Source organism: Pyxicephalus adspersus, chromosome 2 (genome assembly GCF_032062135.1).
Source record: "Pyxicephalus adspersus chromosome 2, UCB_Pads_2.0, whole genome shotgun sequence".
Classification (NCBI taxonomy): Eukaryota; Metazoa; Chordata; class Amphibia; order Anura; family Pyxicephalidae; genus Pyxicephalus; species Pyxicephalus adspersus.
Genome location: NC_092859.1, coordinates 140214739 through 140234055, shown reverse-complemented (window position 1 = coordinate 140234055; position 19317 = coordinate 140214739). Strand labels below are relative to the sequence as shown.

General features: G+C 36.7%; 1 protein-coding gene across 2 annotated transcripts in view; it reads left to right on the top strand.

The window, feature by feature from the left end:
• LRRC28 (leucine rich repeat containing 28) overlaps positions 1–7891 on the top strand; it is a 36972-nt gene extending 29081 nt beyond the window's left edge. For both annotated transcript variants that reach the window (XM_072402666.1, XM_072402667.1), the window contains exons 9-10: positions 2557–2716; positions 4351–7891. In XM_072402666.1, coding sequence (XP_072258767.1) covers positions 2557–2716; positions 4351–4423 — 233 coding nt within the window. In that variant the 3' untranslated portion in view covers positions 4424–7891. The remainder of the gene's footprint in view (positions 1–2556; positions 2717–4350) is intronic.
• The last annotated feature ends 11426 nt before the right edge of the window (positions 7892–19317 follow it).

The following is a 19317-nucleotide window of genomic DNA, read 5'->3' as shown; positions in this document are numbered from 1 at the left end:
AGGAAACGGCTTTGCAGCTTCCAGTTAAAAAGCCACAAAAACATCTTTGATTTGGACTGAATTCAGTGAAATACGTCCATGAACATACATTGATTTGAATTAATTCATATCGAGTGCCAAGGTAACTAAAGCCCATAGACTAAAAATCATTAAAGTAACTTGGGAGATCTGGTTACTTAAGTGGTGAAGGACATAGCTGTGTGTATGATGTGCAGGATATGTTTTTACTATCTGGAAAACAGAGCGTGCCTCAGATGTGGTCTACAGAGTTCTAAAAACTGCCTTAGAGAATTTGACAAAGTACAGGGTGTTGTTTCCTAAAATGGAATTGTAATTACCTCAAAGTGAACCTGTCACTAAGAAAAACCTTCTTTTTACCTAAGCAATTTTGAGTACATACCAAGTATTGTCTATATTTACTTTCTTTTAAAACTTTAAATTTGTACTGCAGGTATCTAAAATAAAAAAGTCCTGATACCGGGGACTATTAGGAACAGTAGAACAGGGCTTTCTACGTATGCTTCGTATTAGAAGGCAGGTCAGGGAAAGAGGAGTGCCGCTGCTTGACTTGGCGGCAAAGTCAAGGTAGTGATGTATTAAAAATACATGTTTGGGTTTAGGACCTTATCAAAAACAACTTGCCACTAAAAGTACAGACAACTTTTGATGGGCACCATAAGGCATGTAATGCTGAACTCCAGATAAAAAAAAAAATTGTGGGTGCCACCATCTTTTTCTTTCTTTTCTACCTAGATGCGATATTTGGTCATCCTGAGAGAGGGAGGAGAGGGGAGAGAGAGAAAAAAAAAGGAAAAAAGTAGAGGGAGAGGGTGAAACAAGGAGAGAAGAAGGGAGAAGGGAGGGAGGTATAGTAGAGAAACTTTCAAAGAGAGAAATAAAGAGAAGATGGAGAAAGAGAGGGAGAGTGGAAGGAGGGTGAGAGAGGAAGGAAGAGAGAGAGGGGTGAAAGATAGAGGGAGAGTGAGAGAGAGAAGAAAGAAAGAAAAAAGTAGAGGGAGAAGGTGAGATGAGAAGGGAGAGAGGGTACGAGAGAGGAATAGTAGAGAAACATAGAAAGGGAGAAATAAAAGGGGGGAGTGCAAGAGGAAGATAGAAAGAAAGAAGAGATGAGGGAGGGAGGGGTTAGAGACTGAGGGAGAAGAGGGAAAGAGAGAGAAAAAGAGGGTGACAGGTGGAGGGAGATGGGGAAAAGAGCATGGAAGGAAGAGGGGAGAGAGGATGGAGAGAAGGAGGGAGACGGGGGAGAGCGAGAGAAAGCGAGGGAACTGAGGGTGAGAGAGAGAGGGAAGGAAGGGGGGTGGAATTAGGAGGCAGAATGGAATAGAGCAGGGGTGTCAAACTCAAATACAACCAGGGCCAAAAAAAAAACTTAGACAAAGTCGCGTGCCAATCTTGAAATTTATTGAAAAAATTGTGGAAATTTTTTCTTCTCGTTACATATAAAACCTTTTCATATGGAAACAGAGAGGTTTTGCTTCACATTCAATCTGGAACAAGTCTATAATAAAAAAAGAGCCTTCTGAGTTAAATTTCAATGGTAACCTTTTTGCATAGGCTAACAATGATAATACCAATATTCTTCTATGAAAATCCAACTATTCAAGTCCATGCCTTGGAGTAGCAAGGAAAAGTACAGCTGAGGATGAGTGCTGGAAATGCTAGACGCTGCCAAAGTGGAGCTAAATCTAATGAGTGACCCGCCGTTAAAACTCCCTCTTCATTGAAATAGCACCGTTACTAAAATTCTCGGCATTATTTGCATCTATAAAACAGTCCAATGCGGGGCCACGCATAGGCAGAGAGAGCCCGCTGGTCTATACACGCGAGTGATGCTGGGAATTGTAGTAGCAGCGCTATTTTAATGCAGCGGCGGGCCAGCTGCAGTTCATATTTAGGATTTCTTTGGGGGGCAAAAAAAAGGATGTTGGGGGCCAGATTTCACCCCCGGGCCAGAGTTTGACAACCCTGGAATAGAGAGAGGAGTGATACCTTCAATATAGATGTCACCATGGACATATCTCTGCACTTTAAGACTTCAGTATAATCACTTTCACTTTGGGCTTCCTGGTACTGTAGATTTTGTCATCCAGCAGTAGCAGGTTGTAGTTTCACATACAGAGGGTGTAACGCCACCCCCTAGAGGTCATGCTACCTAGGCCATGGCCTGTGTGGCCTTGTGGAAAATGGGGCTCTGCCTGATCCAAAGCTTTTAAAAAGTGCAGTTTTAGCTCCGCATTAATGATCTGAATGGTGAATTTAAGTTTTTCTTACTTCAGAAGGTAAGGATACAATATAGATACTGTTGATTTTGTGCAAAATAAGTAAGTGTAAATGCCATGTGGAGTGGGTTTTAGGGGGCAAGAGGGGGTTAGTTTTTGTCTAGAGAAGTCATCTTATAAGGATCATAATATTTGTATAGAAATTTGGAAGCTTTCATATATTTTGGTTTTTATTGAATTTGTTTTCAACATATAGGAAAAGTTTTTGTTTTCACTGAATTGTTTAATACTAACCAATATATTTTCATTTGTTTAGATTTAAGTTGTCTGTCACACATCTCATTACCCAGAAGTCTTCTGGAGCTACTGCAGTGCCCCCTAGGACATTGTCATCGCTGCAGTCAGTCAATGTTTACTATAGTCTATCCAAAGCTCTTTCCTCTGAGGGAGACCCCTATGGCTGGACTTCATCAAGGGTAAATTTAGAGACGGGATCATTTCTGTACTTGTAATTCTGTATTGTATGATGGTAAAATTAGCAGTAACGCCTGGTAATATAATGATCTTTGATTGGATGCTGTTTGGTGTATTCAGGTATTAATCATTGTTAGTGAAGTCAGATTACTGGTAAAAAATCCTTTGTATGGCTGCACTCACTGCTTGTCATCGAACAAGAAACATGAGACAGATGGCTTGAAAAGTACCAACATCAGCCACATCAATAAGATTGTTTCACAGAACAATCCTAACGGGCCATGTGCTCATTACAATCAATATAGTCATATCCACCAATCAGAATTCAACTTTCTTTAATCTATCACAGACTTTGTAAATGCAAAATCAGCTTGAAGCAGGTAAAATTTCGGTCAGCTGCAGGAAAATGCACCCATCAGTAAATTATTTTGGAAGTATCTCAAACTAATGGCAAATTTAGGAAAATAAATTAGGAAGCTATGATATTAGAAAAAAAAAGGTTTTACACTGACTGGGCGACACAGGTTCTCCAAGATGCAGAGAGTATAAGGCAGGTGCCAAGATAATGTAACGCCAACCTGCATGTCTATAAGTTACATCATCACTGACCACCCAATGGCAAAAGAAAGTGCAAAATGGTCTGCAAAAAGCAGTGGAGAATATAGTGGTATAGCATTGTGTGGTGGCAATAAGGAATGTATCCACACTTATAAGGACAAAAAAAAGCCATGTTTGCTATAATGTGCAAGTATCCTGTGTATATTTTCACAATATGGTAAGTGCACATGTGTTACCTGGGTGCCTAATTCCACTTTAAGTGACTTTGCCATTGGGGGATAGAGAGGTAAATTATTGCAGGTAGACAATACAGGCATTTGAAGGTTCACATAGCCATGACAGCCAATCAGACATTCCCATCACAGGCCATTCTGACATACAAAGGTATAACGTTTCCAGCTAGTGTTGGAGCCAAGTCTTGCTTTATGAGTTCCTTTTGGTTAATTATTATGATGGGCATCCTCAATGCTCAACATAGACACACAGAAAGCAAGAAGGGGAGGGCAAGCGTTGAATTGCAACAGTCCAAGCTTTAACTAACAACTCCTTTCATTCTTATTCTTTTCATTTATTTTCTAATTTTGAGCATCTAAAAGCCAAACTATTTATCAACAACAATCAATGAAAATTACTGCGGAACTAAAATGAAAGGTATTTTTAATTGATTTCCACTAAATTCTGAAAAATGTGGTAGTTTGAAATCTGCAAGAAATAAAACAGTGTCCAATAATTTGCGATGGCTGAAAACCACTGTAAAGCTCCAGAATTAATGGTGCCAGAAGCTGACCATTTTATAAAATCTTAAGAAAAACACAATAAAGGTTATTTACAATGCCAAAAACCCAGTAGAAAGGTAAATAAGGGATTTATCGAACAGTCATTAGGGGTAAGGAGGGGATGTTGTATTTTGCCATCCAGTTTATTATCTGTGCATTTCATCTGTGCATTTCATAAATTCTTCTTCCTCTTTTTCCTGATTTGTCAACGTAATTCTGACTATTGACATGGAATAATAGTGAATAGAATTTGCTTAATATTAATAAAATACTAATTATAATGTCCTGCTTTGTTTTTACAGGAGAACAGCCGTCAGTTTTGTGGCTTACTGCTGCTCCACCCAATGTCTGCAGACATTCGACCTGCTGAGTTGATACATATTTATTTCACCACTAATCTCTGACTGTCCCGTCTTCTACTGTCCTTTCACTGAACAAACCTCAGGAGCAACCAGGACCTCCTGTATTTGGAAATAGACCTCAACCTTGTCAACAACATCTTACAGGTTAATTTCCTTCCCACAGGCTTCTCCAAAAAGACATTTTTCTACTTCTGTGTTTGCGGATGAATCATGAATGCCACAGGAAGGTGGATGCTCCTTTCAAAATACTTATGAATGAAGAGATTCAACAGCCCTATCCTTGACTTTCAATATGTATCTATGATGCAAGGAGGGTGAAATGAGGAGATCTTCTAGTGTTCTGAATACAGGGGTATGTGTATTGGGGAAGTATAGAAGACTATATATGTTTATATATATATAATCTTTCTGAAACAGAATCAAAAGGATTGCTATTGTGTTGCAATTGGATGCAATGCCTAAAATTCCTTACACAAAACCTCAAAGTGTATGTGAGTTAAAATTTGATTTCTTCCTTTGTATAGAACAGGGAAGACTGAAAACCTATATCATTATATGTGCTGCTGTCTCCACACCACTAAGGGGATTTCTTTTTACCTATTGTTTTAAAGAAAATGGTAATGAAAGGAAATGTCTCCAAAGCATACAAAATTTTCATCCTCCATTGGAGATTTCTTCCTTATCAATTGCTTAGATGACAACTCAAATGTTAATTTCCCTTCTCTTTCTGTGACAGCGGTCACCAGGAGAAATGAAAGGGGTGTATCTTCCCCAGAAACACAGAAGGCAATTAAACCTTGAGAAAGAGTCTGACCCTTTTCTACTTTATCCAAAACTAAGAAAGAAAATAAATATAATAACTTTAAATACACTTTAAAGTGTATCTAAACACAGAAACAAAAATATATTGCAGCTTACCAGTTTTTGGATGTGGATATTAGGCTAAGAATAATTTCGGTACATAAAAAAATGCTTAAAACTTTTTAAATTCTACTAGTCCCATCAATCCACCATGGAACTAAAATGAAAGGAGGCAGACATATTTAAAGTCCAACTGTTTTTGTAAATACAATAGTGAAAAAAAGTGTAGACATGAAGAGACAAAAAGTGTTTTTTTCTTAAAGGAATAAAGAGAAAAAAAAATTATTTTGTCTTTGAGGTTTAGATGCACTATATAGTGTTATTAAACCATGGTGGGGCAACCAGCATTTGTCATAAAGTGCCAGCATGCACAACATTGTGTGTACTGTACACTATACTGTGCCATAGACGCAGGCAGTGTACAAAAAAAAAAAAGAATTTTCAGCAGGAAAATAAAAGTAGCTTTGGACAGAAGATACATAAAGCATCCTCTACAATAGGCCCTACCTGACAGTAACTTTTAACTTGAAGTTCGCTGTAAGAAATCTCCAAAACACTACATCAGTCACATTTGAATCTTAATGTTTCCACTCCAAATGATACAAAAATCTAGAATCGATAGAGAATACAACATACAAGCCCGACAAAAATGGCACCACTGCAACAAAATGACATTTTTATGACACATCAATTTGTCAGTTTCTGCTGCATGCTCTGCTTTACAAGAAACCTTTTTGTGGTAGGTTTGTCAGCAAGGCGACCTTTTATGTACTGCTTGCCTTATCAAGATTGCTTTCCCACTTCTTTCTTTTCAAGGTCTGGTTCATAAAAGCTGTTGACAGCATTCATAAATACGTATGTGAAAGAACCTGTACATACCATGATATATGAGACATAATTACATTTGCTGTGCAGTATGTTCTCCAGTATTCAATGCCATTTTAGTCCACATAAGGCCATCTGAAACATATTTAATTGGATATCAGCAGGTAATATTGTGGGGTAAAATGGCTCTTCTCAGGAATCATACTTTATTCCAAATATATTCTATTCTGGAAAGCACTTGAAGCTACATATATGTATTTATGAATGTTATTTGTTGTTTTATAATTAGGTCTGCTGTTACAGAAAAAAAGCAAAATAATAGTTATAATAATTGTAATAATCTGCCCCTGTGGGGAAACTGATCCCTGTGATACAGCCCCTAGATATGGGCTTTTTTGCAGCCCCATGGGTTCCATGAGTTTGAAACTACCCACTCTATAGCTGTAGAGAGATTTCTACACCTGGGATTCTTAAAGTTACTTTTGTTATAGAAAATCTGTTTAATGAAAAAAATCTTCATTTTATTCTATTTAAAATTGTGGCACAGTTAATGGTACGTTTCTAGAGATCGTTGAGATAGAGAAGTTGACCTGTTACCAAAATGAACTTTTTGAACTATTCATAATAATACACTTTAAAATATGCAATCAAACAGGTTGCAGTTATGACAATATTATTTTTTAATGTTTGATACCATTATTACTATTATAATCTGTTTTTGGCCTGCAAGTGCTAATTACACGGATGTTCTAGACAACACAAAAAGAACGCTTTTAAAGAAAATAATTAAAAAAGTTTTTAAAAATTTGCTGAATACCTGACCACTCTCATGAATTGTAAATATGTATGCTGCAAGAAATGAAATTGTTGGCATGAAGGACCATTTTATGGAGAGAGTTTTTGGTTATGTATGTTGGCCATACACAAGTAGATCTTTCATCCGATACAGTGAAATCTAAACTGTTCTCCAAATTATAACCAAGCACCATTCAGACTATTCTTCATTATTTAAGACCTATAAAGGTTACCCATTATTTTTATTTCAAAGCAGACAAAAGGGTTGTTGCTATGACTTAACCAGTCAGTATTACCGTGAAAAAAAACTCCTAAACATAAAAGATTTTCCAGTATGGACGTATTTAAGAAATAATACATTCTTTTGACTCCCATCTCCCTAGGGCTTGTTAGTTGAATTTGGCCACAAACATCAAAAGGTAACAAAAGAAATTAAAGCAAAAGTTATCCCAATTTGTAAATCTTTACACTTGGTGATTCCCCCACTAACCCTGCTGCTTTACCCCACTGACTCACAAGTGCAATTATAAAAAATACAAAACTCTTGTCAGTGTGAACAGCTTATTTTGTATTAAAATCTTTAGATTATGAGTCATGGCTCCCAAAACTTCTTTGTATCTGCTGGAAAATCTGCCAAAATATAGCTATCACTTGATTGTTATCGTGGTTCTTAATAACTCTTGAGCATCTCAGACTTTTAAATTTCACCACAAGAGATTTGAGCCTATATGTAATACCTTGGACTTACTTATGAGAACGAAATTTATATGTGGACCCATAGCATCATTTCTGCCATAGTTTGCCTGGGAAGGGAAGAGTTACACGTTTCCTAGATCTCCGGTGCTGGCAGCAAATCTCCCAACACTATGTGCTCAGAGAACATTGGGACTGCTGACCAGACACCTTATCCAAGGCACTGGAATAGATCTTTGGTGCTTATGACCTCATCCTAGTAAACTTCTCAACAAACCTGGACTGAAATAAAGCTGATTTTTTGTGACTCTTCTTTGTGTTTCATTCTTAGTTAAAACACCTCTGGATTTTAATATATAAAGACCAAATAAGCTGATGGTTTTATCACACTTACAGGTTCTTACTGCTAATGAAAACAATAAACTTCACTGTAAAATAATAGCATCAAGGGGGATATCTGCTCATTTTTAATACAATGAGATGCTTTTTTAAATGTTTTTCTTTGTTTTCCAGTTTTTATGGATAAAAAATATATTAACTTTACCCAGCTCTGAAAATGATACAGTTGTCTGTAATCTCTAAAGTTTCTGTGTCTAGTTTGGCCGTTCTCAACCTCTTTAACAAGGGGGGGCCCCTTGAAGTAACCTTCAGGTATTTAGAGATGAATGGTATCCATAGCCAAAAAGATCATTGGTGCCACTAAACTTGACCTGAGAGGCACCAATTGCCATTGCTCATGGAAACCCTAGGGTTCCATGGTACCCTGGTTGAGAAATGCTGGTCTAAACCAGGGCTTCTGTGCCTTAAAATATGTGAACAAGGCAAAATGTACACCTATTGCATATGTCATAACCCAAATTAGCATTGCCAGTAAATATTGACCCCCTAAATTTTAAAGACTAATGTTTTATGGATTTCTAAGTGATATATAGTGGGTGGGGTAGTTATTAGCTAGTGTTGTAGAATGGATAAGAAACTTTTTGGCAAATGTGTCATATGGTAAGCCGATGTTTATGGTTTTTAAGTGGCATTATGTGATGCTGGTTGGGGTATAGACTAACCATCTTTATGACACGCAATCTGCTAACCCAGTAGCTCAAGAGGTATTGGTTGTGCATGGAGTTATATGTCAACCATAATGATCCTGTGACGATAATCAAAATAAATGTCAACTCGAGACAACTCGGAGTCCGGACCTATAGGGATTGTGCTTAAAGCTGTAATTTTTTTTTTTTTTATTCTTTTATTAAGGTTTTTGTAATATAAACAAATACAAACATAAGGCTGTATTTTTTAAAGCTCAATATATTAGGATTACATTACACCTATTTCTTAAAGTTAGCCTGCTGTTTGTAAAAAATTTTTGCAATTTTATGGCAAAGAATAAGGTTCTTTACACAGTACACCTCTCCTCCCACAGCTACCTACCTTCCCTGTACTCTCTTGCCACTTCTTCAGCCCTGTAAACCTTTTAAGTTTTTGTCAAAGGTTACAGAGGATTAATGAACTTCTTCTCATGCCCACTCCACACTGCTTAGATTCAATGACTTACTACGCAGATGTCAAGCTCTACATCCTGGTAGGAAAGAGAGAAGGGCACATGCTCAATAATTTCCAAAATCTACAGCAGGTAAATGTAATAATGTGAAAGCATTGCAAAAGCAATGCAGGAAGGGGGATCTTAACAAGGAATGTGTGGAGGATACAAAGAATGAGCTTTGTAAATTCGAAAAATTCAGCCAGGTTTTCCATTTGACAAATTACATAGTTAACTGGTAAAATTCTGTAATCTGGTGGCAAAAATTATTTCTCATTGGATATATTTTGCTTTTCACACAAGTAGAAATAAATAAAGCTGTGGAAAAAGTATACAAAAATGGTGAAATGCACAAACAATGTAAACACAAATGTTAGAAGTATTAAATGAAACATAAATGCTCTAACTAAATAGGCCCAAAGAAAAAAGCATAGCCTAGACTCAAATTAAATGATATATATATATATATATATATATATATAAACATGTGTGTGTGCATCTGTAAAATGAATATACTGTTTCTCCTATTGTTAATTTGCAGAATCCCATATTTAATGTAGAGGCCTCTCTGCACCAGCCAAAGGAATCTTGTCTCTCCTTGGAGCACTCTGTGAATATGACTTGGCCTGGGCAGTGGCCCAAAACCCCACAGAGACGGATCTAGTGGTTGTTTTAATTGACTATCGATTGCATTTCAGCCACCACTTTTTATTCTAGCTACTCGGCTCTGCATATATCCATCCTTGCAATTGGTGATGATATACGAGATTGCTTAAAAAATTGTCACTACTTGGAACTTATCTCAAGGAGAGGATAAGTAAATATCTTTTATGTTCAAATGCATTTAATTTAAAATATAAAAGCTTGTTTAGATTTCATACGCATATCTAACAAAAGGGATGACTTTGGTGTACATTCGTGCTTCTCTAAGCCCTCCATGAGTTAAAAAATGTTTTTGCGGTTAAAATGAAAATGGAATACATCATTATGCTAGGTTAATGCTGAAGACGTTGCCAAATTCTGTTTCCTCTGGCTGGCGCCCCTTGATCCAAATATGGCATATGTGCTTCAGGCTTTGCTCTTGTGCTAGGTGATAAGGATAAGTAAAACTGAGAGTTTTCCCACATTTTTGACAGAACACAGTATGTTTTGACAAAGTTTCACCATTTTATTGGCATGTTTAGGAGTTGACGGGGAGGGGTGTTTTTTAAGGGTGCCCTGCATTTTTATTTACTTTTCAGGGTTGGGGAAGATTCAAACCTGCTTTGGGGTTGAGCAGTCTCATGTCGCTCCTGGCGTTTGACACCTTGTTAGCCATTAGGTCATTCGCACAGCAACGCTGGTTTCTTAGAACCAGCATCTGCACACTTGACAGCTGGCGACAATGAGTGGTGCTAGAACCCCTCACTGCCGCCCCCATTCCTTCTCTATGGGGCTGCTGTGGGGAGAACCAGGCATGAGGAAACAGTAACCCCAACACAACCTCACCGACTGTGAACATAGCCTTAAAAAGCTTCCTTGACCCATCCTGAACCTGCTCCTCATTGGTCTAATTTTTCCCACTATATAAAAAAAAAGCAACATAAATAAAACATAAAGGTACAGTAGTAAAATAATGATCAAATAAGCACATAAAAAGGATAAAACCCAAATACAAAGAACAGAAAATGAAACAGGTTAAATTATTCTCAAACCCCCACCCTCCCCTCCCAAAAAAGGTGCACACCCTCTAAATAAAGAAAATTTCACCTAAACACTTCAGTGAGTAAAATTGAGAGTTTCTGTTTTAGCAAAATTAGTTATTTTTAACTAATTTTGCTATGAAATCAATTTTGCTGTAAAATCCATTTTTCTGCTTAATGAATTCTGGAACAATGACTGTTCTCCCTACAAGGTACACATCCCTATTATGTCTGTGCCCCCATAAGGGTGATTTTTTTTACGTTCTTTCCAGGTGACAGGACCAAGTTAGACATTAGGTGTTAATTACATAAATTATGTTATAGGAGTGCTTTGCTGGGGAAATGTTTCCTAAAAAGTCTGTTTTTATAAAATACAGTTTGTTCGCTTCAATATACTTGTTTTTTAGGTTTTAATATACATTACAGCTGGATGCATATGACGGAAAGCTGACCTACTAAGGTGGTTTTGCAGGTTAGGTTGCTTGTGTGAGCTCCTTTTTTCAGAGTTATTAGTGATGCTTGACATACTTTGAACATCCATATTATAGAATTGAGAATGTGAAAGCAAAGGGGTGGCTGACACACCCAACCACTTTGGTTTCACTCCCAACACTCCATCAAAGAATACAAGAGCACAAATGTCATCCTATGTATCAATGTCTCTGAAATTGTGAACTTCAGCATAAGGTCTGTAAAGGTATTGCTGCAGAACTCCAATCATTAGATATTTACTGCAGATCCATAGGCCCTTTCACAAAAAAATGACTTGCTACAACATTGTATTTTTTATTAAAGAAATAATCCATATGGCCAATGTCAAGTTTATGAAGTGATTTCTCCTCAATGGATTAATTTAAAAAGCAATCAAAACTCTATTTATTAGAGAAAATAATAGGGGATACAATAAGGGATTATTACACTCTAGTCATGCTACAGTTTTAAATCTTAATAATGATTCTCCGTCAATAAGGAAACATAAATTAAAAGAAATTGGAAAATAATTCAAATTATTAGGAGTTGAACATTCCATGGTTTCACACAAATCTGTATATCTGTATATTCAAAACAAAATATAAAAAAAACACAAAAGAATAAATAGGAAACCACCTTAACCATTTCCAATTAGGGAATTATTGCTCTAATTGATACAAATTATTAAAGGCATTATTTCTTCTCTTGACACTTTTTTCTCACTGGCACTAAGAATTGGGCATTATTTCTTCCACTGACATAAACTATAGGGCACTATTCCTCCAGATGACGTTCAACAATGGGGCAAGCTATTTCTGTCCTGGATATCGGTGATGGGGCAGAATTTCTTCTATTGACACCAACCATCAGGCTACATCATTGGAACAAACAATGTGATATTATTATTCTTCCCACGGACACCAATCACAGGGCACTATTCCTCTTATTGACATCAATGATGGGGCACTATTGTTCCTATGCCAATGATTTGACACTATTCGCCACATATACAGCAGCGATGTGGCACTATATCTCTCACTCCACTAACTAGAAATATAGGTCATAGGTTTACCAACCTAAGGGCATTTTAACACCCATAGACTGCTGTGCTTGGGGTATTGATTACTACCACAGACCACAATCCAGGCCTCCTAAGGTCTAAAGGAGAAGTGGTATTGATTTAAAACCCTTAATATGAAAAATGGTTAAACCTCTGTAAGGTTTAGTTTGAGTTTTAGCTTTATATGTCTTCTTGTAAATTTGTAGAATCAGTTTGTACATTTTCCATCACTTTCTGTCCTATAGACTCAACAGAAAATAAAAGGATATTACTTTCAAGTGAGGGTAAATCCCCTTTTACGTAGTTGTTTTCATAAGTGTCCTTACTGGAAGGTTTCAAATAACCTCCTGTTTTGGGGATAAATTATTTGGGGAGCTCTGGATTTCCCATCACATTCTTTCTTGGTGACATTGGTCAAAAAGTCACATGAGGGTTTTTTACCAAAATGGGTTAAGCTGTTCACTTACTAGCCTAGTAAATGTAATGACAATACTAAATCATGTACAAAGAAAAACTAATCGAGTAATAAATAATAAACAAAAAAGTTTCATTTCGATCTTTAAATTCCCAGTTCGCTATGCTAAGAAAAACAACTTCTATATCTTCAGTAAATCAACCCCATTAAGTGGGTGAATACTCCAGCAGGGACAGAGATGGCATTAAAAAATGAATGAACCCTTTCCAATTCTATGCAAAACCAAGATGTTTTTAAAGTTCCTATGAATGTTATACAGTTTTAAATTATAAGTGCCATGTATAAAGCCTATTCTTTTTACAAACATAAAGGTTTTTTTAATAGGTGGCAGGGTCCTTGGTGGATGACAGCCATGGTTTCATGCAGTGGCGACTTGGTAACCACCTCAAGTGTGAACATACCTGAACTAACATAGTTTGTGTTTCCTTAGCGCAGAAGCAAGGTGTAATATCTATTAGGTCCAAAAAAGACCTAGGAACTAAACCAAAAAATGTTAGTTTCTTTATTAAAGAAAAGACCAGCCACTTCACTTCTGCAATAAAACAAACTCACCTGGCTTTTTGCAGCTTAAGTTATTTTTTAAATTATAACTAAATGTACTTCTTCTTGCCCCTTTGCTAGCACCAGAATTTTTACGTGTTCCTGCCCTGGTCCTGAAGCTTTGTTCATTTTGATTGGCGGGGTCAGAATGATGACAATACTATAGATATGCATGGGAACTCATTCATTACCGGCAGCCCCAAATGCCAGGACTGTACGTTGAGCTACGCCCGTGCAACTCTAGGGAAGAGTGTGAATAGGCAGGTAGATTTATTATATTGTATAAGGAATTTTTCCTGTCCCTTCTGTAATAAAAACACCTGTATGTTCACCATTTTTTTTATTTTTAAGTGTTGTTCTCTTTTAAGAAAGGTTTCCGTGTCACAGGGACTGGAAGTACGGGAAATGACCCTCTGCCTGGACAAAAACAGCAATTAAAACTGAACTAAAAAATGAGAAATAAAAATAAATGATTGGACAGCAGCCAGGCTTAAATATCTTCTTTTAAAATAAAGAAAACCTTTTAAAAAGAAGAGGGGCAGTCCCAACCATACACTTTTATATCAAATAGTTTGCTGTTAGTTGTCTCACATTTTAAAATTTGAGATAACACCATAAACAATTTTTCTACAACGGATGCCAAGAAATGCCATGATCTAATGATAAAACCAGCCACTAACACTGGGTCATCAACAAGATAATAATCTACAGTTTTTTTTCACGCCTTCTTCCATAAAACTAAAGTGTAAAAAAAATGTGCTAGAAAAGAACAGAGCTAGATCATTATCTGGCTGATAAAGTGGAGGGGGCTGACATCTATATAATGATGTTACATGTGCAGAATCCCATTAACCGTTGCTTTAAATTAAAGCTTTGCACATTTTTATGCAGAAAAATTAAAGCATCTGGATGCCAGTGGAACCCCTGGGTTTACAATTAGAGCCGTCTTCTTCTTATAAAGGAAAGGTGCAGTGTGTGAAGGTCAATAATGTCTGAAACTCAAGGACATTATTAATCAAGAAAGAAAAATCGTCATTGATTTCCTCCTGCTGAGGAAAGGTTATTTACTTAGGCCAGAGCAAACATGCTTACAAATGTACAGATTTGAACCCTTGTTAGAAACCATGGTTTTGCTAAGAAAACATTTTTTTTGTATTCTTGTCACCCATTTAACAAATTTAATTTAAATGTAAAGCAGGTTTAAATGCATGTAATGAGTGTTAATGGGAAACAAGGGAAAATCTGTAATGAGAACAAAGCTAACAATGGTACCCATGGAAGAAGTGAATGGTCGTCCAATGATGACTTCCATGATCATTTAACTGTTGACGTGTGTATGTAATGTCCAAAGAACAATGATGAGCAGATCTATCCTTCACCGACAGGATAGAAAATTGTAGTAGTGTGTAGTTTGTCATCACCATGAACCTTTCATCATCATGTAGTGAAACGTCTCCATCACATTCACAAGATCATACAGAGGGCAGGAAAACTGGGAAAATGTGACATTTAGTGAATTCAGTTGACTGTGATGTGTTGTTTGATTCACCCTACAAAGTCTTTGTGGCTAATGATTGGATTGCCCATCTGACAATCTAATTATTTCACTACGAACTGAACCAGTAGAATATTTGGCCTTCTTGGCAATAGAAACATTACTTTTTAACACACCACATCATGCACAATATTGAAATAAAGTAATTTTCTGCAGTGCGCTGTGTATGTTATGGCTGTTTATGATTAACAGCGTTGTCTTATAAAATAAAATTAAATTGTTTTAAAGTACAAACTTCTGGAAAGTATGGGGAAATGTTGGTGTGATTTTAAAATGACAGAACTATACAAGCCCAAATTCAAAGTCAGACCACAGAAGGGACTTGAAATAGGCGAAAAATGCCATTCCTGATATAAATGAGCTACAGATGGCCAAAAGTATATAATACACGCCCAACAGGATCAATAGAAGGGTCACAAATGTAAAATCACGAAAAAATACAGAGAACAAACTGTGAAAACAACAATTAGTACAGTGATCTACAAATGTGGCTTCTGCCATGTTATACAGTATGCAACATTATATGCAAAACTGAATTCTTTGTAAGGTTACAGTCCAGGGTTACCACCAATTTACCAATATGTACAAGGTTACCAGCATGTGCAGGCTTATAATTAGGTTCAGGATTACCAGCATGTAAATATAGGGCTACCAATAGGTTTCATAATCATGAACACAATATATAAAGAAAATGTACACAAAATACTAGATTTTTATTACACAGGTTAAAAAAAGATTAATAAAAAAAAGGGAATCAAGTCCAACCAAAAGGGAAATAAATGTAATAGAAACCTGCATGTTCCAGATAGAAACCTATGTACACTTTTGATTCAGAGGAAGGCAAAAATAAACTTCACAAAACATGGTTCCATTTACTTCAACAGCAAAAAATATTCCTTCCTTATTCCCTAAAACAATCAGATTTTCATTGGATCAATAATGGATAGAATTGTAACCTTAGAATGTTACCTAATATTACTGTATTGGTCTTTGAAGCCTTTTATGATGGTGCATTAAATGTATTATTGTATCTTGTATATCTGTACATGATTAGAAAAGGATTTAAAGCAGTGTATTGCATTTTACAATATTGTGCATTAATTTTAAAGCACAGAACTGGAGTCCCATGATTAACAATCCCACTAGAAATTGTCTAATGTGATGGTTGTCCAATGACCTTGGCGCTCCAAGAGCCGTTATCTACAAAGGTGAGATAGGAAGAGAGAATTATAGGCCTATGAAACTCAACTAAAACTAAAGAAGTAGCAGAAAACAATTCATTATCTTCCTTGTCTCAAACTGGTTGATATAAACAATAGCTCATGTTCTCTAGTTTTCAGAGAAAGTGTCAAGGAGTGAGGGAAGAACACAGGGAAAGGTACGAGGATAACAGAAGAGAGCGTGCCCCATGCTGAGATGACTAGCAGCAGGTGATTTCTGGGGCAACCTAATCTGGTGGCTGCACTTACTTTCCCCGAAATAATGATGTGTGTAGAATCTTTATCCGTGTTATTATTTAGTGATTGACACGTGCTGCATGTTTTACCAGTCATTATGTATGAACTGCTAGCGCTGTACTCCTTGTAAGCTCGCTGTAGGGTAAGACGTTTTTGTTGTTACTAGAATCCTAAGAAGATTACATAAGTAAGGACTGTAACACCCTTCAAGCAGTTTAAAGCCCTTTCACCCTATGCATGTCCTATGGCCTATTATCGCCTGCTGTGTGTTAGGGGATCAGTCATTGGTATTTTAAAATGATCAGATTGTGGCCTGCTTACATATGGATATATGGATTTTCTACACACTGCTATTAGATATGACAGAATAAAAAATCCTGACATTAAATTTAGTATTATTTGAAATTATTCTGTATTTATAAAGTGCCAACAAATTATGCACTTTTAAATTTGCAAATATAATGAATGTATAATATAACAATGTAGGTCGGGTACTGCATTGTGCAAAACACATTGCATTAAGAAGCTAGTTATCCATTTCTGGTGGGTTCATTCATTATCCTTTAATTGTCATCCCTTTTGTTTGGGTACTAGGGGCAGTTTGCAGACTTGAATCGGTGCAGTTTGTGCAGGCAATTTCTATTCAATACAAAACAAAAGTGGAAAAAAAGGAACCAATTTGCAGGCCTATGCAGCTGCTTACATCTTTTGAGTTCATTATTACATGAATTCTTAAAACATCCAATGAAGGGTGAGAGCCCCAAAACATGTTGGGTATTTTGTCCTAACAAACAAAAGTATCACAGATAATTTGGGCTCAATTACTCTTGTGATCACTTGAAGATTTTAAAACAATTATGGGATTTTTAAGTCACGAAGAAATGTATATTTCAGTTAAATAAAACACGTTTATTGGATAAAAAAAAAATATGAAGTTGTATTTGATGGGGTTGTTATGCCCTCATTGGAATCAAGTAACAATACATTGATTTATCATTTTAAACTCTTTCTATATAGATCACTATTTAATTGTCATCATGTTTTTGTGTCTCAACGCGTTTCACGGGTGATTCAACTGCTTCTTCAGGAGTACCTTAAGACAGGATAACCATATACATATTTTTATACAGTGGAACCAAGTCACTAGTGAAGATCAAATAGATCACCTACATATGGATCACACAAACTAATCGACCGGTCATTACTCATTTACTATCGTTCTTTCCATCATTTATTCCCTGGAACTTTCCTCTGGGTCCCCAGTTTTGGGTTACCTTGATTCAAGAGTAGCTTCACCAGGACCAGTGAGCTCTGAAGATCAGAGAGACTTTCTATTCACTGACTTGTTATTTTTAAGTCCCAACAGGCAGTGAGAGAAATACAAAAATTAAGTACTATCCGTGATATTTTTTTATTTGCACTAAAAGTCACATTTTCAGAACAAGCTTTTGTGGTTAACCTTCACTTCTTCTCTGGCCCAAGCACCACTGACAACAAAAAAGTTTAGCAGAATGTTACAAATCAGAGGCAATAATCTCTGCATCAAAACAAAAAAACAAAAAAAAAACCTCTCTTAGAAAGCTAAGTGTTCCCTTTAGAAGAGTTCACCTCTACTCTGGTGATAACTCGGCCCTCCTAAATTGGAGGAGAATCAAGCAGCACCTGTTTAGTGAATTATATAATTATCATAACCTGTCTCACAAGCTCAGTGTAGCACAAAGTGAATTTTCTGCTACTAAGGTACACAGCAATCTACATCCTTATTTATTAGAATATAAAGCAAGAGTCCAGCTGTGGAAAGCCCACCAGTGTCCAGCCCTTCTCCAAAGTGTGCTTTACCTGCTAGAATCAGGTTTGGATAAAGACTTGGAGACCACCAGAAGACATGAGAAGGAGGGCATGGCTTTCTTAGCATAGTAGCACTTCCTTGTAATGCATCATGGGCCAGGAATCCATCAGAGACCATACCAAAACCTTACTTTAAGGACCTTTGACTAGGACCGACTGGAGGTTTTTTACCAGTCCTCCTTCTAAATATAAGATTCAAAGAAAAACCTGAAAAAATTTATTGCTATGCTTCTTAATAAAATGGCTCTACTTAGCTGAATTTGAAGCTTTACAGCTTTAGAGTCATGTTTGGAGTAGGTGGGAGTTTGACTTTAGCTGCACTTTTATTCTAGGTAAGTGGTTTAAACTAGAATTTTCAGAAAGGAGTTAGCAATTGCAACAAATGTATGACAAATGTGCTGTTAAGTGGCAGATTCTTTTCTGTAGAAGTGGCAGGCTATATCTCTTCTGAAATAAAAGCTTTCCTACCTGTTTGCAAATTATTTACCAAAACTCACCTGTCCTTGCTCCTTCACTGGTTCCTCTTCTCCTGGACTTCTTCTGGCTTTGGTCATCTTCAATTGGCCAGGCTGGAATGACCTAACTTTCATGTATAGAGTTCATTCATTCCCAACAGCCAGCTATGGCGGGATTGTACACTGAGCTGCACATGTACAAGTAAGTTTGTTTTGTTAAGATACATAGCCTGTCGTTTCTGCAATAATGAATCTGCCGGCACACAATGTTTTCATTTTAAGTTAACTCCTCCTTAATTTTATAAACTGATTGTACAGTCATTCTTCAACTAGAACTAAACATTTTTTGTTGACGTTTATTTGCATATATTAATGTGTAAATGTATAAATTTAGCCTTCATATGGCAAGTCTTGATAGAACATTGCCTTTTCTAAGTACTCTAACCATCACTGTAGTGCATTCAGTGCACGTATTGTGCAGTCTCTACCCACAGACCTCATGGTGATTACTATCCCACTGAGGAAGCAGAGACCACAGCTTGTCCAATACAGTTTCCGGCACTGTGAACAAATGGCCAACTTTGGCCCAGCGACATTGGAACTGTCAAATATGGAAGCGACCTAACTCAACAAAACAGGAAACTGTTGTGGAC